An 18,020-nucleotide genomic window follows, 5' to 3' on the forward strand; every position below is an offset into this window, starting at 1 on the left:
TGTCGGAGCATTAGTAAGGCAAGCTAGAGCAAGTCAGCTCCTTGTTAAGTAACTGGCGACGGTTAGAGTACTATCTTAATAACCCGATTTGGCATTGGTTGCCAAGAGGTCGTGGTGCGAAAGGGCTCGGGCAGGTCGTCATGGCGCAATGGTCGTTGTGACCATAACCCCGCTTGTTTGGTAGAAAACTGCTAGTTCACGTCACCTTGAGTTGGGACATTGCAGGTTCAAAACCTAATGGTATAAAACAAGTAAACCATGCCACAAGGCTGGCATAGTTCGTGGGGTGTGGATGCATGCACCCTAGCTCAGAACTTAAATGTGAATGTGGGCTCCAAGTTGATGCCAGGTTCTGAGCAATGCGACCTGGTTGGTACTTATGGCACCCTAGCTCAAAAATGCATACTCTGTGTGTGAACCTCAAGTCGAGTTTAGGATTTTGGAAATCCCCGTGGTGTGATGGCTCGCATAAGAAAGCAAACAAAAAAGGAAATGAATGCAAAATTATAAAACTTTGTGTGGTTCTGGGTATACCTAAAAGATGGTATATGCTACCGGACCCCTCGTGGTGCGATAGCTCGCACATGGTTATAAAGAGAAGGTTAAATAAAAACATAAATATAAAACCTTCGAGATTTTAGGTACACTTGAAAGACGATGTATGTTACCGGATTCTCTGGGCTCTGGATACACCTGAAAGACGGTGTATGTTACTGGACCCATGGTCTACCTTGGAGAGGGTAGGTGGTACAAGCTTCATGGACGTTCTAGTTTTTGTGAGAGCTAGGCATCTCACCGGGTCTCCAGTCCACGAAGTTAGGGAACCAGGACTACCAATGTATCCTAGGTGGTAGATCCAAGTCTTCTACAGAAGTGTCAAGGGTGCATCCTAATTTCTTGTTCTAGCCATTGAAGAGCTTTCTCTCAGTCACGGACCGTCCCCTTTGGATATTTATATGGCTAGACATACAGGTTATTAAATAATATACCCTTGTATGGTCTCGGTCTGCTACGAAGTCTATGCCTATGCGTACCCACAAGGTAAGAGTAAAATAAACATTAAATAATTTAAGTTGACGGAAAACTTATTTTTGAAGAATTGTGAATTGTTGATATGACATTTGTAGAACTTGTAAAACTACAACTTATGCTTGTATGAATAAATGTAACTTTAGTCCAATTATCTCTCGTACTGTATCATGAAGTAGAAAGCATGTTTATTTTCTTAAAATAATGCAAATTATCTGCTAACTATAACTTTAGATGTTTACACATATCTGTACACAGGACACTGAACACCACATATAAATATAATGCTTCTTACGCAGACAGGGGAGTCTGACCCTTCTGCTTTAAATGTTTTTCAGGTAGCAACTAAATTGGAGCATCAGGGCATCGTTATGGATATAGCCAAGAGATCTCATTTATTTTAGTATTTTATGTCTGAACTCTGATTAGTAGATTTACATTTCTGTTATGAGATGTAGTTAATGACATTAATGCTTTAATTAATGAATGGTATGCTTTAGTACTTCTCTATTTTACCCTGTAATTCGCCCGATATTTGGACTTGTCACTTCCGCTAATAAAAAAAAATTATCCAAAATTTTCCGTCCAAATTGTTGGGGTGTTACACCTTTGGTATCAGAGCAGGACTGAGAAACCTGAGATCTTGGCTTTTTCAGCGACCGCGATGGCTTTGTAAGTATGTAGGAATATTGTTTGTAGAGATAAAAACCATACAAGTATGCACGATCTTTTCACAATTTTATAACTAGGGTTATAATGGATTTTAATTGTTCAAATAGATGGTTTGGGCAAACCGCTGCAACAACATTATGGAGATGTTACATAACCTGGCCGAAGTAGTAGGCCAACAAGCTATGACAATGCAGCAGATGGGCAACAATTTACACCAGGTTGCCCATGAGAAGAGTACAAATGGTGGGACTATGTCCTACAAGAAATTCATGGATATGGACCCTCCTGCTTTCTCTGAAAAGACGGATCCGGAGGCCGCTGAGAGTTGGATATGGGAAATCGAACGCATTTTTCGTGTACTAGAGGTACCCGAGGAGCGTCGAGTGGACTTTGGGACTTATCGTCTCAAGGACCATGCCGAAAGGTGGTGGAAAACCACCAGGACAGTAAAATTTTAGGATGGCCCTATGTCATGGGCGGAGTTCGTAGAAGTCTTCAATGCCACCTACTTTCCAAAGCACGAGAGGGCAAAAAAGATACAGGAGTTCTTGGACTTGCAACAGAGCAAGATGACCCTAGCCGATTACATCACTAAGTTCCACAGTTTAGAACGCTATTGTCCGAATGTGTACACATCAGACGAGGATCAGGCAATGAAGTTTGCTAGAGGATTGAAGACGGGCTTCAAAAATCGTCTATACACTCGAGGGCCCAAGAACCTCGATGAGGCTATTCAGGTAAAAGACTATTTTCCTTCGTGTTATAAGTTGAGTAAAACTTATAACGATATTGTTAACCATTATTTAGTAATGGGTTGTTCTTGTTTGTCCCGGACACACAGGTTGTGACTCTCCTTGATGATGACTGGAAGGAGGGACATAGGTCACAGAAGAATAAAATAGGGGTTCAAAAACCCGAATTCAAGAAGAAGTTTGGTGGGAGGCGATTCCACCCTCAGAACAAGAAGCCAAGGCACGGGGATGGCACCAAACCCAGGCCAGGACAGAATCAAAGGTGTCAAAAATGCAATCGCTTTCACCCCGGACAACAGTGTTCCCGAGAGACAGGAGGGTGTCTCTACTGTAGAAAGATGTGGCACTACATCAAAGAGTGCCGGAAGAAAATGGCCGATGATGCACGATGCGACACTAGACGACAATAACCTCAACAACACCGTGCACCACCACCATAGCCACAGGCGGCCCCACAGCGTGTAGCGAGACGCGTGTATGCCACCACAGGTGATCAATTGGAGAAGGAAGACTTGGTGCAAGGTACCATGTTTATTTTCGGCCAAACTGCTTTAGTATTGTTTAACTGTGGAGCTTCTCATTCCTTTATCTCTTTACATTTTGCAAAACAACTTAGAATTCCCACATAATCATTGAATCAAGAACTAGTAGTATATAACCCTATAGGATTTAATAAAATTTGTGTGAACTACATGCCAGAAGTAGAAGTTATTTTAGGAGAACATAATTTACCTGCCAACCTAATCATACTCGATATGACCGAATACGATGTCATATTGGGTATGGATTGACTCTTTGAACACTATGCTAGAGTTCTCTATAGAGAAGGGAAGGTAATTTTGTCTCGATCGGATATGCCGGAGGTTGAATTCCGACTGGCAAGGCCTGGAGTAAAGAAAATGGTTATTTCGACCCTCAAGGCTCAGAAGTATCTCCGTCGGGAAGATATGGCTTTCCTAATTAGTATGATTGGAGGAGAGATGAAGTCGACTCCGATTGGGGATCTGAAAATCGTTCGCGATTTTATCGATGTATTCCTATAAGAACTTTCTGGACTTCGTCCTTAGCGAGAAGTCGAGTTCAGGATCGAACTGATGCCAGATACGAAGCCAATATCAAGAGCACCTTATTGGATGGCACCAACAGAGTTAGAAGAATTGAAGAAGCAGTTGCAGGAGCTGATGGAGCGCGGTTTTGTGCGACCAAGTACCTCTCCATGGAGAGCGTCAGTTCTATTTGTGAAAAAGAAAGACGAGTCTATGACACTATGCATAGACTATAGAATGTTGAATCAAGCAACTATGAAGAACAAATATCATCTACCTCGTATTGAGGATCTATTTGACCAATTGAAAAGAGCAAATGTTTTTTCTAAGATTGACTTGAGGTCAGGTTATCACCAGTTGAAAATAAAGGATGAAGATATCCCTAAATCAGTGTTTTGAACCAGATATGGGCATTTTGAGTTTGTGGTGATGCCATTTGGACTCACTAATGCCCCAGCAGCGTTCATGGACCTGATAAATCGGGTATTCAGGTCATACTTGAACTCTTTTGTCATCATCTTCATCGATGATATACTGATATACTCGGAGAATGCGGAGGAACACAAGGAACATCTGAAAATCATCTGAAAACAGAAGCAATTGTAGACAGATCATTTTCAAGCTGCCAATGTTAACCTTGTTCATTTTGATGTTTCATAATTTTAAACATAGGGGGATCTCTCCCTACAAGATATCCAGTTTTCTTAGATATTGACGTGGCTGACTTGTGATCCTAAGCCATTCTTCTCAAAAACATTATGACAACATGGATTTCTTTCTTTTTCTTATAGGACCACAATTTTGCATTTCAGAGTCCTATCATCAATCTGAATTGTCAATTTGTTAGCTGGGACAGTGACTGCTTTTATCCAGTTATTCAGAAAAAAAACTAGAAAAACATCAAAGATTGTGTTGGACCGCATTCAGACCTGAGGCTGAGAATCTTTGGCTAGAGATCTACTTCTCAGCTAGAGTTTGCCGCCTAGAAGAATTAGGTGTTATTTTGTTTGAAGATTTTGGTTGATCACCGCTTGGTGTGCAGTTTGGCAGAACCCTAACGAGAGGACCTTAGATGGCCGGGCTAGGCCTGCCTCCACATTGGTTGCTCTTATTTTGTTTGATGTACTTCACATGGTTCTTTGAAATGGCCGGAGACGGAATTATATATATTCCTTTTTTCTAACAGTGGACAAAAAAGGACCTTAACCTGTGTCAACATTTGGAAACGATTTAAAACTGTTTAAAGTTATTTGTTTTACCCTTATTTATTAAAAATATGTGATTACCCTTCTAAAAAAGGTATATACCATCCTTACTAAATCGTTATGAACATAGGTACACTTGCCCATATATTTTAAGAACTTATAAGTGATTGAAAGTTTAAGCGATCTGTTTTGTGTCTACACATATTTTAATTTTGAATAGGCCAAATGTGGGTCAGATCCAGGATAATTATATTTAAGATAACCTGACCCATTTTTTTATAAAAATATCAATAGGTTTAACTTTTTCTCGGTTATTATATATATATATATATATATATATATATATATATATATATATATATATATATATATATATATATATATATATATATATATATAAGAAAAATCATTCCCACGAGTTGTGCTAAGCAACCTTTTCTCTTTATATGAGAAAGGTTTAGAAAATACCCTAGCTTGAACATAGTACCCAAGATGGACATACCATTGATCTCATTCATAACTTTGAAAGTTCCTCGTTAAAAAAATTCAAGAGTTGGACCTTTTATTGGTATCCTTTTCCAGTGCTTGCATTTCAATTGTTTTCATAACCCAAAAAAACTGCACCTGGCATGAAGCCCGGGTCGCGCTGGCTCAGCCTGCCATACCTACGGTCATCGTGTGGTATAAAACTCTGAGGTTAGGTACCCTGGCAAAACTAGCAGTGGACTTTAAAGAAAGGATGCATGGCAAATCCATTCTCTCAAGTGGTCTTAGGTGGCTCAGGGCAGGTTCAACCCTACATTGGGATGCTGGGTTTAACTTCTATGGGTGAGCTTGGTAGGTGTAATTCAGCCTTCTATTTCCAGCCGACGGATTTCCATTAATGAACATGATCACGGATGTAAGTCCATTAGATTTTAGATCTAGATCCAAACAAGATAAAATCCAATATATTAATGATATACAAAAGGTCTAGATAAGATAAACAATATCCAAAGCTTCAAAATCTGTTTTTATAACATAATATCTTGACAAAATGTGATATTTTCAAAATTGGGAATATTTTGAAAATATTGCGTTTATTGGTATTATGTTGGCCTTTAAAACCATTGCCATAAAATCATGGCATTTTGAGAATATCAATGTTATGTTATGATAAGAGAAGGAAATGAGTTGGTTAATACTAACATTCATATGAAAATAGGGAATTGATATAATGGGGTTTTCATTGGATAATTATGGACATCATTATCATCATTAATCCTTGCGTCAATTAGATAAGGTCGGCTTACAATACGAGTTATTGCTTGGTGCAATTGTGAGGTGCTCAAACTGTGATCACAGAAGAAGGTTCAAGCCTTCATTGTAGCAACTTGAAAAAGAAAATGCCAGGAATGGTCACATGAATATAAATATAGTTCTTAGAAATATCATGATAAGCAACCCGAATATATATATATATATATATACACAGTGCCGTAGCTAGGATTCATGTGGGCGGGGGGGGGGGGGGGGGGGGGGCAAACAGGGGTGTAGCAAAAAAAAAAATTGTGTGATAGTTGGGGGTTCGGGGGTAGCGCCCCCGAAAAAAAAAATTTGAGATAAAATAAAAAATGGCTACAATTATTAATAAAAATATATTTCATATGGACAAATCAAACTATTTGCTGCAGTCAGGGCTGGGCTACAAAAATGGACAAAAATATATTTCATATGGAATCAGGGCTGGGCTAGGACTGGGCTTTAAAAAAAAAAAAAATTAACTGTTTCAAGAGGCAGTCCTGCCCCCCCCAGCTACGCCTTTGTTATATATATATATATATATATATATATATATATATATTGGGTAAATATTGGCTACTAATGATGGTATGAAACTAATGAGCTAAAAATCACGACTCAATCTAACCACACAGATGTGTTCAGAGTGGTCTGTTGGCTAAAGATCAAGCCTTGAATCATGCTTTTTTTTTTATATGTATACGCAAGCTGGGGTCCCTACCAGATATCTCTTAAGCCCTATGTGGCAGAGGGATTGGAACCTGGGCTTTCAGCTTGGCACAAGACTCCACTTACCACATGGGGTACCACCACCTCGGTGGTTGGATCATGCCTTTTTTTAATGTAAAAATGTGATTTTTTGAGTTATGAAATTTCGACACATTGTGGGTCATTGATTTTTAGACCCATTTAAGAGTCTAATTACTTGTCATAATGACATGATTCAAAACAAGTTTCCCACTAAACAAACCATGTAAAAACCATGTAGTGATCCACAAAAAATCAGACATTTTTGAAGAAAAAAGTGATTTCTACTTATTAGTTTCTTACCTTCTTTAATCTAACTAAACCCAACTTAGTTTTTAGTTATATTGTAAGACATACACGTGCACTCACACACACGCAAGATCTTACGCAACTATGATATCATCCGACCATTTGATTACATGCAATGCAAGGACTTAAATTTAGTTTTATAATGCAAATTCTCGTTAGCATTTCTTAGGCACCCTTTTTCGTTAGGTTTTGTTTTAAGTTTTTTTCCTCACCTCTAACACAGTATATATGACCTATAGGTTTTGTTTCGTGGGAACAGGTTTTTGGATCGGCAGAATCTGACCTGTATACAGGTTTTTTATCCAAAATCAATGGCTATGAAGGTATGGCTCATAAAAATATATTTTTTCATCTACCAAACATGACCCAAGAGTCCATTCCCATTAAAACAAGCATGTTAAACACATCTAACAGTTCAGATCTATCATAAAGCACCTAAAACCTATGATGAAGAACAAGGGAAAACGAAAAATAAGGCTTAATATGTTCAGTTCAGTTTTCATATGCAGTAATGCTTTGCTTATGCCCTCTTTTTGGTTAAGTCTCATTAAGCCCCTCCAAAAATCACGGTTTTAAGTTTTTTCCTCAGGTTTAACACCTTAGATGTGATCTATACGTTTTGTTTAGTGAGCATCAGCTTTTCGGATCGCCGGAATATGACTTGTATACAGGTTTTTCACTGGATTCAAAATCAATGGCTACGAAGGAATCACTTTATTTTCGCTCATAAAAATATGTTTTTTCCTCAAAAAAAACATGATCCAAGAGTTGATTCTCACTAAAATGAGCATGTAAAACACATTTAATGATTCAGATCTATCATAAAACACTTAAAATCTACGTAACGAGAAATAGGGCCTAATATGCTCAGTTCTCATACTGAGTAATGTGTTCTTTAGGCCCCCTTTTTCGTTAGGTCTCGTTAGACTCCTTTAACAATCATAGTCTAAGTTTTTTTTCTCGCGTCTAACATCGTAGATGTGATCTATAGGTTTTGTTTAGTGAGAACCAACTTCTGGATCGCCAAAATACGGCCTGTATACAGGTTTTTGTGGTGACCCAAAATCAATGGTTATGAAGGTACCCATTTTTCTCGGCTCATTAAAAAATGTTTTTCATTGAAAAAACATGATCCAAGTGTCGATTCCCACTAAAATGAGCATGTTAAACGCATCTAATGGTTCATATCTATCATAAAACACTTAAAACCTATGGGGTAAAATGAGAAATGAGGCCTAATATGTTCACTTCTCATATAAAGTAATGTGTTCCTTATGCCTGTGTTTTCGTTAAGACTCATTAGGCCCCTTCAAAAATCATAGTTTTGAGTTTTTTCTGACATTAAACACCATAAATGTGATCTATAGGTTTTGTTTACTGGGAAAAAACTTTTGGATTGTTAGAATATGACCTGTATACAGGTTTTTTCGATTATCCAAAATAAATGGCTATGAAATCACCAATTTCTCTCATGTTATAAAAATATGTTTTTTTTTGTCAAAAAAATGATATAAGAGTCGATTCTTGCTAAAATAAGCAAGCTAAACACGTCTAATGGTTCAGATCTACCATAAAACACTTAAAACCGATGGGGCTAAACAAGAAATGGGGCCTAATTTGTTTAGTCCTCATTCAGAGTAATGAGTACCTTAGACCCCCTTTTTTGTTAGGTCTCATTAGGCCCTTTCAAAAATCAAAGTTTTATGGTTTTTTCTCACTCCTAACAACAACGTGGATGTGATCTATAGGTTTTCTTTAGTGGGAACCGACTTTTAGATCGCCAGAATCTGACCACAGGATTTTTTGGTAATCCAAAATCAACGCGGTACCAATTTTTCTCAGTTCATTAAAGAATTTTTTTTTTTATAAAAAAAACATGATCCAAGAGCATGCTAAACACATCTAACGGTTCAGATATATCGTAAAACACTTAAAAATAATAGGGCAGAAAATGGGGCCTAAAATGTTCTCATACAGAGTAATGTGTTCTTTAGGCCTGCCTTTTAGTTAGGTCTCGTTAGGTTCCTTCAAAGTCATAGTTTTAAGTTTTCTTACTCACGTCTAACATTGTAGATGTGATATAGGGGTTTTGTTTAGTGAGAATCGACTTTTGGATCGCTGGAATATGGCCTCTATAGATGTTTTTTCAGTTAGCCAAAATCAATGGCTATGAAGGTACTAGTTTTTTTTACTTGTAAAAATAGGTTTTTTCATAAAAAAAAACATGATCCAGGGGTAGTCGATTTTCCACTAAAATGAGCATGCTAAACACATCTAACAGTTCAGATCTATCATAAAATACTTAAAACAATGGGGTAGAATGGGGCACAACTAGAAATGGGGTTCCTTAGTTCCGCTTTTTCATTAGATCTCATTAGGCCCCTTCAAAAATCATAGTTTAAGTTTTTTTTTTCACATCTAACACTGTAGATGTGATCTATAGGTTTTGTTTAGTGCGAACCGACTTTTGGATCTCCAAAATCTGACCTTTATAGAGGTTTTTTCGGTGAAACAAAATCAATGGCTACGAAGGTACCAGTTTTTCCTAACTCATAAAAATATGTCTTTTCATCCAAAAAAACGTGATCCAAGAAAGTCAGTTCCCACTAAAACTAGCATGCTTAACACATCTTACTATCATAAAAAACCTAAAACCTATGGGGCAGAATGGGGCAGAATGGGGCAAAATGAGAAATTGGGCATAATATGTTCAATTCTCATACAAAGTAATGTGGTCCTTAGGCCCCCTTTTTCGTTAGGAGGTTTTTTTTCTCATGTCTAACACCGTAGATGTGATCTATAAGTTTTAATTAGTGGAAACCGACTTTTGGATCCCTAAAATTTGACCTGTTTACAGGTTTTTCGATGATCCAAAATCAAATGGCTATAAAGGTACTAATTTTTTTGGCTGATAAAAATATGTTTTTTATTCAAGAAAACTTGATCCAAGAGTCGATTCACAATAAAATGAGCATGCTAAATGCATCTAACGGTTCACATCTATCATAAAACACTTAAAACCTATGGGTCAGAACAGGGCAGAATGACAAATGGGGACTAATATGTTCAGTCCTCATACAGAGAGTGATATGTTCCTTAGGTCTCATTATGCCCCTTCAAAAATCATAGTTTTGACTTTTTCTTCTCACATCTAACACCGTAGATGTGATCTATAAGTTTTTTTTTAGTGGGAACCGGCTTTTTGATCGCCAAAATCTGACCTGTATACAAGTTTTTTCAAGTGATAAAATATCATTGGCTATATGAAGGTGCCAGTTTTCTCAACTCATAAAAATATATTTTTTTGCCGAAAAACATGATCCAAGAGTCGATTCCCACTAAAACGAGCATGCTAAACACATCTAACTGTTAGGATCTGTCATAAAACTCTTAAAACCTATGGGGCATAACGGGGCAGAATCATAAATGGGGCCTTACATGTTCAGTTCTCATACATTGCAATGTGTTTCTTAGGCCCCCTTTTGTTAGGTCACGTTAGGCCCCTTAAAATCATAGATCTAAGTTTTCGTTCTCATGTCTAGCACCGTAGATGTCATCAGTAGATTTTGTTTAGTCTGAACCAGCCTTTGGATCGCCAGAATCTGACCTGGATACAGGCTTTTCCGATCATCCAAAATCAATGGTTACGAAGATATCAATTCTTCCTAACTCATAAAAATATGTTTTTCTTCCAAAAAACATGATCCAAGAGTTGATTTCCACTAAAACGAGCATATTAAACACACCTAACGGTTCAGATCTATCATAAAACACTTAAAACCTATGGGGCGTTACACATCTAAAATGAGAAATAGGGCCTAATATGTGTAGTTATCATATGGAGAAATGTGCTCCTTAGGTGCCCTTTTTCGTTACATCTTGATAGGCCCCTTCAAAAAGCATAGTTTTAAGTTTTTTTTTTCTTACGTCTAATACCTTTGATGCGATCTATAGGTTTTGTTTAGTGGGAACCGACTTTTGGATCACCGGAATATGACCCTTATACAGGTTTTTCTTGTGATCCAAAATCAATGGCTATGAAGGTACCTATTTATTTTGGCTCATAAAAACAAAATTCATCGAAAAAACATTATCCAAGAGTCGATTCTCACTAATATGAGCATGTAAAACACATTTAATGATTCAGATCTACCATAAAACACTTAAAATCTATGGGACAGAACCAGGCAAAACGAGAAATAGGGCCTAATATGCTCAGTTCTCATACTGAGTAATGTGTTCTTTAGGCCCCCTTTTTCGTTAGGTGTTGTTAGACCCCTTTAACAATCATAGTTTGAAGTTTTTTTCTTGCATCTAACATCGTAGATGTGATCTATAGGTTTTGTTTAGTGAGAATCCGTTTTTGGAAAGCCTGTTTTTTTAGTGGGAATAAACTTTTGGATCGCTATATATATATATATATATATATATATATATATATATATATATATATATATATATATATATATATATATATATATATATATATATATATATATATATATATATATGGGTAGTGGGAAGCTACCCGACTGCATCCCTACCAGATAATACTTGAGTCTTGGGACGGTCAAATTTTGGTGTTTTTTTGAAATTCTGATATTACATAAGTGTTCAGCCCGATTGATTTACTAGAAATTGGCACTTGGATAATTTGATTCCGATGCATAGATATGTTTTTATAAGGTTCAAAAATCAAAGGTCTACAATTTTGATAAAATTTTGAGGCTTTATATACCGTTTTTTTCATCCAAAAATGCATGATCCAAGTGTCAATTTCTAGTAAATCAATCATGTTGAACATGTGTAAGGTCAGAATTTAAAAAAAACACCTAAAAAATCTTAGTGGATAAGGTTGGTAAGTTTTCTATCTTGTAGGTTTCCATATTCTTAGTGGCTATTGTAACCTCAGAAGCTGCTTCAGGAAAGCTTTTGAAATATGAGTTAGGTGGCCCTAAAGTCACTGTTCAGACAACATGTGGCATTGAGGCAGAGGTAAAGTATTGCCTCTAACCGTAACAGCATCTCCTATCTCTAATCTATGAATTATGTAATCTAAATCTTCCTAAATACTTTTTATGGCTTGCCATTGTCACCAACAAGAGTTTTCTATGAGGTTTGTTTTCATATTTGTGCTTAATCTAGTTAATGCATCTTGGTCTAGTATTTCTTCTGTGATTTTGTATAATGGTCTTATATCACTAGGGTGTACTGGTTGCATGATACGGCCCTGTTTGGCTACGTCTTGGTGTGATATTTTTACAAATTTCTAGGATTTAAATTTATAAAAAAAATTAGTCAATGTCTATGATAAATATTGTCAGTTTTTTTTAAAAAAATTTATAGTCAATGCCGACGATAAATGTAGTCGTTAATATTAAATATAGTTGATGATAATTATCATCGGCTATGTAAACATATATGATTTTTCAATATAGATATATGATAATAATTATCATCAACTTTAATATATAACTGCAAATATTTATCATCGACATAAAATAGTATATGCGATGATATTTATCATTGGCTTTAACTAATATAGTCGACGATATTTGTCATCAGCTATTTGAACATGTAAGATTTTTTAATATAAATACAATGATAATTATTGTCACCATTAATAGAGAATCAACGATAAATATCATCATTGATATTAAATATAGTCGATGATATTTATCATCGAATTTAATTACTATAATCAATAATATATATCGTCGACTATTTGAACATATATATATATATGACAATAATTATCATTGTCTTTAATATATATCCGATGATATTTATTGTCAGCAATAAATAATATACACGATGATATTTATCATCGATTTTAACTAGTATAGCGGATGATAATTATCGTCGCCTTTAATTACTATTAAAGACTACATTTTAAAGCTGGCCATTTAAATGAAAAAAAATCGATGATAAATATCATCCGGCTTTAAATGAAGAGTCAAGTCAAATGGGCCAGGCTCGAGTTGAATCATTATAACAAAGGGAAAAAAAAACCACAGATTCAAAACAAAAGTGATAGGATTTGATCTCTAAACCTATTGAACAAACGATAAAGTAGCTCATTAAAAAAAAACAAAAAATGAATGGTTTCATAGCTAGAAGTAATTAAATTTGAATGTCAACACATTTTGTGCCAAAAACTAAACACCTCAAGCATTTGTCTTAAACTACACTTTGTGATAAGAAAAAATATAAAATACATGTATTGCAACTTAACAAGCCTATGCAAGTCAAGCCAGAGTGAACACTTATTTATATTTGGCTTGTCCCGCCTATTGCATTTCCCAGACCTAGATTCTCCAGTTTCTCTTCATGATTTCACCAGCACCTCCTCCAAAGGTTGCCAACACTCCTTTCATCTCTTAAGAATAGGGATGGCAGTGGGGCGGGGCGGGGCGGGGGACAAGGTTTCCACCCCCGCCCCGCCTCAAAATTTTATCCTCCACCCCCGCCCCGCCTCCGCGGCGGGGATGGATTTTATCCTCCACCCCCGCCTTCATCCCCGTTTCATGTCCTCCACCCCCGCCCCGTCCCCGTCCCCGCCCCGTCCCCGTCCCCGCCCCGCCCCCGCCCCGTCCCCGTCCCGACCCCGCCCCCGTCCCCGACCCCGCGGGATGAGCGTGCTCGTCACCGGCGCCGCTGGCTTCGTCGGCACCCACGTCTCGCTCGCCCTCCGGAAGCGCGGTGACGGTGTCGTCGGCCTCGACAACTTCAACGACTACTACGACCCCTCGCTCAAGAAGGCCCGCCGTCGAATCCTCGGCGACCACGGCGTCTTCGTCATCGCCGACGACATCAACGACGCCCGGCTCCTGGCCAAGCTCTTCGACCTCGTCGCCTTCACCCACGTGATGCACCTCGCCGCCCAGGCCGGAGTCCGGTACGCTATCGAGAACCCGGCGTCCTACGTGCACAGGGTTAGGAAATTAGGGAAGGGAGTTAGGGTTAGTAAACAGTTCATCTGAGTTGGGGGCGGGGATGGGGCGGGGCCGGGACGGGGATGGGCCGGGGTCGGGGCGGGGATGGGCCGGGCCGGGGCCGGGGCGGGGATGGGGCGGGGCGGGGCGGGGCGGGGGAACGTGCCAGTCCATCCCCGCCTCCACCCCCGGACGGGGATGGATTTTAACCTTCATCCCCGCCTCCATCCCCGTTTCATACCCTTCATCCCCGGTCCAAACGGGGCGAGGCGGGGCGGGGCCCCGCTTTCCCCCGGTCCACTGCCATCCCTACTTAAGAAATAAGATATGCTCACTGCTGTGCCAAAGCCCACTCCAAAACCCAATCCCACAGATATGAACCTCCACATCAGGTCCTCATCTCTTTGCGCCACATCAACTGTAGGAACTAATGTCGAGCTACCATTTACTTCACAAGGCTTCATCAATTGTGGTCCGCAAAGGCTAGGATTCCCTTCAAAGCTTTTGGCACCAAAGGTAGAGAAGTGCCGCGACTGAGGGATCCTCCCTGAAAGGTTGTTGTAAGCCAAGTCAAGAAACCCCAGAAAATCGAGTCCAGCGAGCTCCATTGGTATTTCACCAGAGAGGTGGTTATGAGAGAGATCCAATGATTCTAGTTGGAGCAAGCTCCCCATGCTTTTCGGGATTGGACCTCTAAGCTTGTTGTTTGAGATTCTAAGTACTAGGAGACCTCTGAGCTCTCCAATCTCTTTCGGAATCTCACCCTCAAAGGAGTTGTTGGAGAGATCGATGGTAGTGACGACAACAATCATTTTCTTTGTGTACTCCAAATCCAAACCCTTGATGGTCATATTCACCTCCCATCCTTCTGCAACTGGAAATGAATAATTTCTGATAGTAGTAATTTGGGAAGTCTTCTTCATTGCATTGAGACTTTGAAATAAGCTCAATGGGAGGTTTCCTGTCAAACAATTGTTGGAGATATCAAGCATTTGAAGCTCTTGGAAAGCTTGCGGGTTGAATGGGAAATGGATGGCACCATTAATGGAATTGGACCTCAGCACCAAAACTCTCAACTGGGGCAGCTCACCCAACCAAGAAGGGAATGCGCCACTCAACTTGTTGTTGCCCAAATCTAGGAACTCAAGCCACTTGCAGCTCCCAAGAGATGTGGGTATTTTCCCCACTAAGTTATTCTCGCTCAAGTCGAGTATGACCATACGACTCTCGACGTTAAAGCTGTTGGTGATTTGGCCTTGCAATTGATTCTTGGAGAGATTAACTTCCTCCAAGTGAGGTAACTTGAACATGCAATAAGGTATGTGGCCAGTGAGCTTATTGTTTGACAAGTCAAGTACCTCCAAGTGGTAGCAACATACGGAAGCAGGTATTTCTCCAGTGATGCTATTATTGCGGATTGAGAAGTAGCATGGGCAAGAAAGAAGAGTAGGAAGAGAGCCTGTTAACATGTTAAAACTTAGGTCAACCTCCCAAATGTTAGAAAGAACGGTTGCTTGTTCGAACCCTGTTAGCATGTTATGAGACAGGTTCAAAGAGCGGATATTCCATATCCATCTTGGGATTTGTCCAACAATCCTGTTTTTTGAAAGGTCTAGATTTTGAACGCCTTCTTGGTTGCGAAGGAATTCGGGAAATTGAATAATGTTACATGAGCCCAATCCCAAGTGATTCAGGTGCAGAAACTTGAGCTTAGAGTCTAAAAACTGCACAGTAAACCTGTTTCCTGAAAGCGGCAAGTAAGAAAGATTTCTCAAGTTTGCAAAGATTGCAAAATTGATGGTGCCATCGAGATTGTTGCTGGAAAGGTCAAGATGTTCAAGTGGAGACATGGTGTGGTTGGACAATATGGTGGGCAAGGGACCAAATAGACTGTTATTGGAGGGGATTGACCCAATCAGAAAGTTCTTAGAAAGGTCTAAGTATGTCAAACTTGAAACTGCATATGAATCTGAAATACGACCAGTGAATGTGTTGTTAGAGAGGTCGATATAGGTGAGGGTTTGAGGAATCAAGCTTGGCAGCAAGCCACTAAAGTTGTTATTTGAAAGATCGAGGGAAGATAGGGTGAGATTTGCAAACAATGAGGAGAAAATGCCCGTAAACATGCAATTAGACAGGTTCAAGTCAGTCAAGGCTGTAAGGTTTTTCATGGTAACGGGAAGGTTGCCTGAGAAACCAGAGGAATCAAGAGTCAAATCAGTCAAGTGTCTAAGATTACCCATGGTAATAGGTAAGACTGCCTGAGAAACGAGTATAAGAAAGGCTTAACCTAGTTAAGGATGTAAGGTTTTCGATGGAAGCTGGAAGGCTGCCTGAAAGACCAGTCCGGGAAACATCCAACTCAGTCAAGGATCTTAGGCTGCCTATGGTAATGGGTAGGCTGCCTGAGAAACGAGCATTAGAAATGCTTAACCTAGTTAAGGATGTGAGGTTTCCGATGGAAGCAGGAAGGCTGCCTGAAAGACCAGTGCCAACAACAACCAACTCAGTCAAGGATCTTAGGCTGCCTATGGTAAAGGGTAGGCTGCCCGATAAATTAGTGCCTAAAAGATCCAAGCTAGTCAAGGATGTGAGGTTTCCAATTGAATCGGGAATTGTGCCCCGTAAACCAGTCTTAGAAAGATGAAGAATCTGAAGCTTATTCCCTGAAGAGATGTCTGGCAATGATCCATGGAGATTTGGGTTGTATGATAGATCAAGAACTTGGAGATGTGGGAGTAGAAAAAGTTCAGAAGAGAGGCGGCCTTCAAGGTTGCAGTCAGATAAGCTAAGTGATTGCAGATTGGGCAATGCTAACGACAAGCTGATGCTCCACCCTTGCTTGTCTTGGAATATGATATCGACTCCATCTAAATGGAGGTGTTGCAAGTGCTTGAAGCTCTTGACAAAGCCTTCAAGATTAGGCATGTCCAGGAAGTAATTATGAGAGAGGTCAAGAGAGACCAAGCGAGACATGTTTGAAATCTCGGCTGGAACCTGGCCTGAAAACCCAGTGCGGGAGAGATTGAGATGAGTCAAGTGGGTTAATCGGCCCAATTCAGAAGGTATGGTCGACCCACCGAAATCATGGCAACTGAGATCAAGGCGTTGGAGTTGGTGGAGCTCAAAAAGAGCAGAATCCATTCTTGAGCCTGAAATGACACTCGAGTCATCATCAAAAGGTTGGCAACGTAGTTCCAGGCTGACGATATATCCCGAGTGAGGATCACACATGACCCCTTCCCACGAACAGCAGTCGGACCCATTTTGTGTCGTCGACCATGAGTCCAGCCTTCCGTTGGACAAGTTGAGACCCGCCTTAAAACGCAGGAGGGCAGAGGCTTGACTGCTGAGGCATGAAATGGGTTTGCCACCTGCTTCTATTGCTAAGAAAACTATAAAGGAAAGGGCAATTGTGAGAGTGGGTATCATTGTTTTCAGATGCATATATATGCTGCTGCTTTGTGAAACTACAATGGTGCTGCTGGTGATACTACAAGTGCTTATATAGCTCATGCCACCAGTGAAGGGAATATCCGCTTTAGATACTCTTAAATATATATATATATGGTACCATGACTTCAATTCATTTGTTTAAATCTTTTAATGGACAGTATCAAAGACTTTCGAAAGTGCATACAAATTCAATACATTTTGAGTAGGGATGTCAATAGATTGGATTTTATTAAATATTCAACCAATTCTGACTCCATTGTTAAAATTCTGAATTTTTGCTACCGATCCAGATTTGATGTAAATCAGGATCATATCATACGTTAAAAATCATATTTGGTATGAGCTTTTCACCATCTAAATTCTTTTAGTCAACATCCCATTAGTCGGATTTCATAACCGTTTAATCCCCACAAGTTTGCGCGTAAGAACTCCGCAAGCTTGTAGGTGCTTGACTTTTGACGTCCACAACAATAATGGTCAATAGTCACCATCAAAGGAACCATCGTCATTATTTCCCTTTTAATGTTTATACGGGTCTTTGGGTTTTGGCAGCCAAGTCTTTTGAAAAAAATAGATGCCTTCATAACC

At 39.3% G+C, this 18,020-nt stretch overlaps 1 protein-coding gene across 1 annotated transcript; it reads right to left on the bottom strand.

The window, feature by feature from the left end:
• Positions 1-3,991: 3,991 nt before the first annotated feature.
• LOC149829246 (receptor-like protein 6) lies at positions 3,992-17,210 on the bottom strand. The gene is made up of 3 exons (XM_090017233.1): positions 16,247-17,210; positions 14,290-16,164; positions 3,992-4,083 (listed from the first exon to the last, which is right to left on the bottom strand). Exons 1-3 carry the CDS (start codon positions 17,208-17,210, stop codon positions 3,992-3,994), a joined length of 2,931 nt encoding a protein of 976 aa, XP_089873359.1.
• Between the last annotated feature and the right edge of the window lie 810 nt (positions 17,211-18,020).

This window comes from Nuphar pumila, chromosome 9, assembly GCF_984573655.1.
Source record: "Nuphar pumila chromosome 9, dmNupPumi1.hap1.1, whole genome shotgun sequence".
In the NCBI taxonomy this organism is placed as follows: Eukaryota; Viridiplantae; Streptophyta; class Magnoliopsida; order Nymphaeales; family Nymphaeaceae; genus Nuphar; species Nuphar pumila.